The 6,000-nt window shown below is 47.7% G+C and overlaps 1 protein-coding gene across 1 annotated transcript; it reads left to right on the top strand.

The window, feature by feature from the left end:
- Positions 1-3,438: 3,438 nt before the first annotated feature.
- LAJ45_01488 (uncharacterized protein) lies at positions 3,439-4,170 on the top strand (the record flags this gene model as incomplete). The annotated part of the gene is made up of 2 exons (XM_046111082.1): positions 3,439-3,553; positions 3,641-4,170. 2 exons carry the CDS (start codon positions 3,439-3,441, stop codon positions 4,168-4,170), a joined length of 645 nt encoding a protein of 214 aa, XP_045976260.1.
- Between the last annotated feature and the right edge of the window lie 1,830 nt (positions 4,171-6,000).

Genomic DNA, 6,000 nt, shown 5'->3' with positions numbered 1-6,000 from the left:
CCAGCAGGAAAAAAAAGTATTGATCTGTAGGTACAAGCAAAATTGCACCTTAGCCCGTGGTGCAAATCGAACTTCTCCCCGCCAACCGACCCGCATTTTACCACCTCATAAAAGAAAGTCATTGGTAGGCTCCACTGCGTTCCACTCTCCGCTTTTGCTAACGGCGACTTGGTTGGCTCTCCAACAAACTACCTATTACTCTGACATTATTATTATTACCATCGCTATTTTCAGCTAGTTCCTTGCATTATCTCAGCCGGCCAGCCTTATTCATTTCTTCACTTAGAATCCCAGAATATCCACTCATGTAGATCTTACGATCGAGGCTTGATTGCGCCAAGTAGCCTTTAACTGGGTCATCACGAGGGATCACTCGTTCGGAGTTCAAGCTGATAACTAACCCAATCAGGAATTTTGTAGTCCAGACTCTAGAATGGATACAGAACCGGTAAAGCGTCGGTGGTAGAGTACGCCCCCTTGTGTCGATCAGCAGTGGTTCGTTGATTATCATTGCTCGCTGGCTCTGCAGATGTCTCGCCTACCAAACCAAACTTTACTCTAGATACTAACGAGTACATATGTAGTTATGTGCCTTGCCTACTTTGCTCACGTAGACTTATGGCATTTTTTGGGATGAATCCGTCCCTGGCTCCATCTGGGTAACTACTCTAGAGTAGAACGTCGCGTGCTACTTCGGGACCACACAGGAACTCTACCGCTTGAACTCTTCATCCACGCCCAGCTCTCACTGGTTCGCCATCGTCACAAGATCAAGCAATAAAGTGCAGATGCGGGCTTTACTCAGCTTACCTACGAGTCTGGAGTATTGTACGTGGACCCGTACTTAAGTAGAGTAGCTCTGGATAAAGAGCCAGATGGTCCGATCACCGGCCAGTAGAGGAATCGGAGCAGCGACAAAAAGCGCATTCAAAAATTTAATCCTGCCCGGACCTGTTGAGTTGGCGAATTAAGAATCGTCATTTATCCCTTTCGCGTCGGCGGGAGTCGACATGTCAGTTTTTTTTTGTCATCCTTGTGGGGTAGTGTGCTTGGCCATGTCTCACCAGTCAGGGCGTTTTTGTTTTTTCTCCTGCACAGTACTTTAAAGCAACTCAGTTAGGGTTACCCGGAAGGAACATCTTCCCCTCACCACAACTTCCATGCATCACATCAGGGTTCAAGTCGGTGAGCGGCGTAGAATATTGCTCTTGAAGCTAGTTCAGGTGCTAGATGTTGCCCCTCTTCCCTACTAGGAAGTAGGATGACACCAAATACCTAGGAGGAAGGAAACAAAAGGAGATGGGGAATGAGAATAGGGATAGTTGCCCTTTGCCAGTGGAGTGGAAGAACACAGATCCGAATTACATTTGAAGGGTTCAAAACCGCCACGGAGTCCGTTGTCGCGGCGGCGCTGCCCCCTATCGACCGAACCGGCGGCTTTCGAATCAAAACCTCGGTAACGGTTATCCTTGATTTTCCGTAGATCTCGTTCGCGTTTGCCCCAGGAAGGAGATCCAATCGGAGGGACGAAGATTCTCCTTTCTTGCAAAGTCTGATTCGCACGTGATGTCTCTGGTTTTGTAATTTTTGAAGCTCTTGGCAGGGTCCTCTGAGCAGGGGCCTTAGCTGGGCAGGGTTCTTGCCTAGCAACAGCTATTCTACAGAAACGGTGGGGTTAGACCTTCCCCCTGGCCGTGCAGTGCATAGCATATTGAACATCAAGCATTAAACGTTCGACCGGTGTGAAAATTTTTCAAGAATGCCCAATCATGAAATTTTTTCACCTGCAGCTTTCAAAAGCTTTGGTGATCGTGGGGTAATGCAATTAATGAAAGGACCGACGGGAGTTTGAAAGCTGTTGACTTTATAATTTAGGCAGCTTGGTTATCAAACTTTCCATTGGCGGTTTATCGCCGGTCTTTTTTGTTTGGATTCAATATATATTCTTTCTCTTGAAGGCATTGTACATGATGACACGCAGGACAAAAAGACCCTTTTCCGTGTTTCTGTGACAACCATAGGGAGTCTGAATCTAACTGCCGGATAGATGCACTGGGAAGTACTGGCTAGCACTACACTTGAGTACTGGCTCACCTAGCTAGGTACCGCCTTGTTACAGAAGATCTAGCTTCAGAAATTAAACTCTTGGTCACAACCGTGCGAAACATCTTTGTATACCAGTAATCCCAGAACGCTGGGTCCGGGTAGCCCGCCGAGAGAGAAAAAAGAGTGGTTGGCATATGTGGGCGCCTGCAAATGTCCACGAGGGTATTAGTACTCAAGAGTACCTGCTCTACGTTCGGTCCCCAACAATTATCCGTCTCAATTCGATTGCTAACCGTCTGTGCCTTGTCATCAGAGAATTCTTCCTGCCAACCAATGAGTGGGTCTGTTCGAAAGAATACATTGCCATTTCCGGGGAAGGCGAAGAGGGGGGGGTCTCTCGTGACATCGTGAAATTTGCAACCTACCGGAAAATGTTGGTGTTTGACTCTTATAGAATCTAGTTCTACGACCAGATTTGAAAGCCAAAAAAAATCAAGGCACGCAATGGATGACAGTATATAAAGCTGAGAAAACAACGTCACGAGGCTGTAGACGGTAGTAACTGCTTCATTAGAAAGGTCCGAGTGAGGACGTACAGGGCGGGCCGACCCGAGTGATTGGACCCAGATCGATATAATCCAGAGTCGTGTCTCTCGTCGACCTTTTGTCATCTTCATTCCAGAACAAACTCTAGGATTTGGGATAATAAAAATAAATAATTAATAGACAATATTGTAAATACGGGGATATATCACGTGGTTCAGGGATTGAGCTGTCTAGCATACATGTAGCTGCTAACTAGGGTTCAATTGTTGTTGCGCTCGAGCTTTTGAGTACGGAAAAGTCCCGAATGGGCTGGGCGCGTGAATGCACTTGCCCCCGTGACAGTAGATTTTTACTACTCTCGAGTGGATGAGGCTCATTGAATTGATGGGGAGTGCCAACATGTTATGTATATTCCATTGCACATAATAGTGATATTCTGCCTGCACACACTGAATTCAGCCGCATGTGGAGGAGGCTAATAAGACGCAGGGTGGGAGAGAGAAAAAAAAAATACCACAACCGTGCTGGGAAAGTTATGTAGGCATGTACTGTCTGGGTTCATAAGGTCATGCCTGCCTCCCCCGCATTTCATTTTCTTAGTCTAGCCTTAGTCGCCTTCCACCACCACACCACCCACCACCTTGTCACACTTCCCTTGCTCCTCCCGGCTGCCATTTGGTACATAAGTGTCTCTTCGCCCCCTCCCCTCCCCCCATCATTCATCGTGGACGGTTAAACTTTTTTTTGCTACCTTGCTACCTTGCTTGAACACTCATCACAACACGTCTCATTGCAACATTTATCGCTGGAATTTTAGTGTAAGAGTGAAATATATAGATGGACATTATGTCGAACATCCAGGCCCTCGGTGCAGGCTCTACAACATCCTTCCGTGAGCTTCTCCGGAAATTCAGACAAGAGCAGAAAGGCGGCTCTTTCATTGCTTGGAGCTGGTTTAATAGTAAGTAACAAAAAAAGACAAATTAAAGGGAAAGGGAGGGGGGAAAAAAAAGAAAAAAAAGACAAATGCTAACTGGGAAAAAAAAAGATTCTACAGAGGACCTCCCCTCCACATGCACAGCAAACTGGTGGGAAAGTACCACCGATCTCCAAAGTGAAAAAGCCGCCCAGCCCACAACCGCAACCGCTTGGGAATGTGGAGAAGCGGAATGTGACACCTGCAGCACCGATGAAGACGACGATGCAGCCTCCACACACTCCCATTGGCTCGGTTGCTACGACGGCCAAGAAGTCCAAGACAACGCCTCATTCAGCTCCGCATCACACGACGAGGGATATGAGTACTCAGATGACGATTCGGACGCGGTCTCAGTCTCCTCCGCATCATCGACCTATTCTGATGACTATGACGAACTCGATTTCGGATGGGAGAAGAAGCAGGAACGAAAGGAGGAGGAGTACCTGCCTGCGCTCGGCTGGTGGAAAGTTTACCGTTCGGGTTGGTGGGAGAACTCAGAGGGTGCGGTGCTTTCATTTGAGGAGGATTACGTTGGGTATCGGTTTTCAGCGCTGCTGCCGATCATTTCAGAGGAGCGGGAGGAGAGCTCCTGGCCCTGAGTGAACTGCAATAAGGAAGAAAATTTGACCGAAAAAGAAATTCGAAAAAAAATATTTTTTTTATTTTTTTTACCGACAGACTGCAAAGATCGATTTCATGGGATGGGCTGCCCATCAACCCGAAACTGATAAAAAAATTCACGGACCGCAGGAACATCCCACCACACACCACTGAACAAACCCGTCGCCACTGAACCACCGCCCCTGGTTCCTGGCTAATTTCCGAATGGGTAAAACGGCTGTGGCCACCTCGCCCCGATCAATGGTGAGGGAGGGCAGAAAATAAGAGAAAGGGCGAGGGTTACCTGCGCGCAGCCGGCTATTTAGGCGCCCCGCCGGCGTAAAGTTCAGTCCCTGCGTGTGCGACCCGGACGGAAAGGTCCTACGAAAACAAGGTACCGAAAACCGAGGGCCTGGAAAGCTTTACATACGGTAGTAACGATGGAGACTCCGAATGCGAGCATGTTGGCTGCATGTATGGGAAGTTGAGAGAGACGGATGTAGAGTGATGGCAGAGATTCAGCGTTCGTGCTGATATGGGCCTTTTCTTTCTTTTTATTTTTCTTGTTTCTTCATTTCCGAGCAATTGTAACTGAACTTGACTCACCTTGTTTCTCCTCTGCTGAGATTCTTTTCTGTCTTTGTTTCTTCTCTCAATGTTTGTACTCAATTAGTTAGTTAGCTTACCAGAGCCGAAACATCTTCGCTCCTCCTTTGTAATCAATAATGGTCTTGCAAAACCTGCTTCCAGAAGAACTCAATCAACCTGATTCTGATTAGATTGACACCTACCGTCCGCCCGTCTGTACGCGTCACATCTACTTTATTCCTAGCCCATTGCATTCCATTCCCACATCGCAACACCGGCCCGGCCGGATTATCTCCTCGCCCTACCTCCCTCCCCCTTCCCCTGCGTCTTTCCATGTCGTTTCATGGACGGTGATCCTTGTGGTTGCTGCTATAATCCCTGTAAACACTCTGGACTTGGCCTTGAATGTGTCCTGCTCTACGGGGGTCTGGGGGGGCCTGGATGGGTAGATAGAGTGGGTACATATCTAGATAGGGCTTTGACACCGCGCATGTGGCAGTGATCAAGGCCAAGGTGGTAAACAAATTTTCTTTTGTTTTTTTCCCACATTTTTTTCTTTTTGGCGCAGTGCATGGTGGGGGATGCGATGGGGGTGGGACGGCGCGGACGGACGACGTCGGCGAGGCTTGTTACAGATCTCTCTAGACCACATGGACGGGTGGATGGGTGGATGGGTGGACATTGGGTGGTGGGAAGAAAAGGAATGTTTAGAGTATCGTACCTACATACATAGAACATAGATCCCGCGGAAGCAAGTTGAGTTGTTTCATGATCTCATGTATCCGACCCGAGGGCACGGAAGCGGAGATGTCGTGAGCCGTTTTATTTTAGCGTGAAGAGGGAGGCAGTGGGGGGCGGAGGTAGGAAGGCGGTGTGTTTATAAGCACAGCTCAGGATGCGTGTTTGGCATGCACATGCTATTGCTGTATATGTACTCTAGGTGCTTGCATGGAAAGCTAGAGGGCGGATGTTGCTAAGGATGGCTGGAGAATGTTCGGATCCGTGCTTAGTTAGTGGGAGAAGAGGGAGGAAGGATGGAAGGGTCGAAGGCGAGGGAAGATGAGGTTCAATTATATATAATTAGTAGTAGATTAAGATTGTAAATGGGATAGTCCGCGCGTATAGAGTGGTTATAATTATTAATTACTTGTGTAATAATTGAATATGGTTAGTAAGATTAAATCATGAATTCGCACTCGATAGCGTTGCGCACTGACGTCTGATTGATTGGTTGATTGATT

Source organism: Morchella importuna, assembly GCF_003444635.1.
Source record: "Morchella importuna strain M04M26 chromosome Unknown Morimp01GS002, whole genome shotgun sequence".
NCBI lineage: Eukaryota > Fungi > Ascomycota > Pezizomycetes > Pezizales > Morchellaceae > Morchella > Morchella importuna.
The sequence above is the reverse complement of the archived record's forward strand: the minus strand, read 5'-3'. Positions and strand labels throughout refer to the sequence as shown.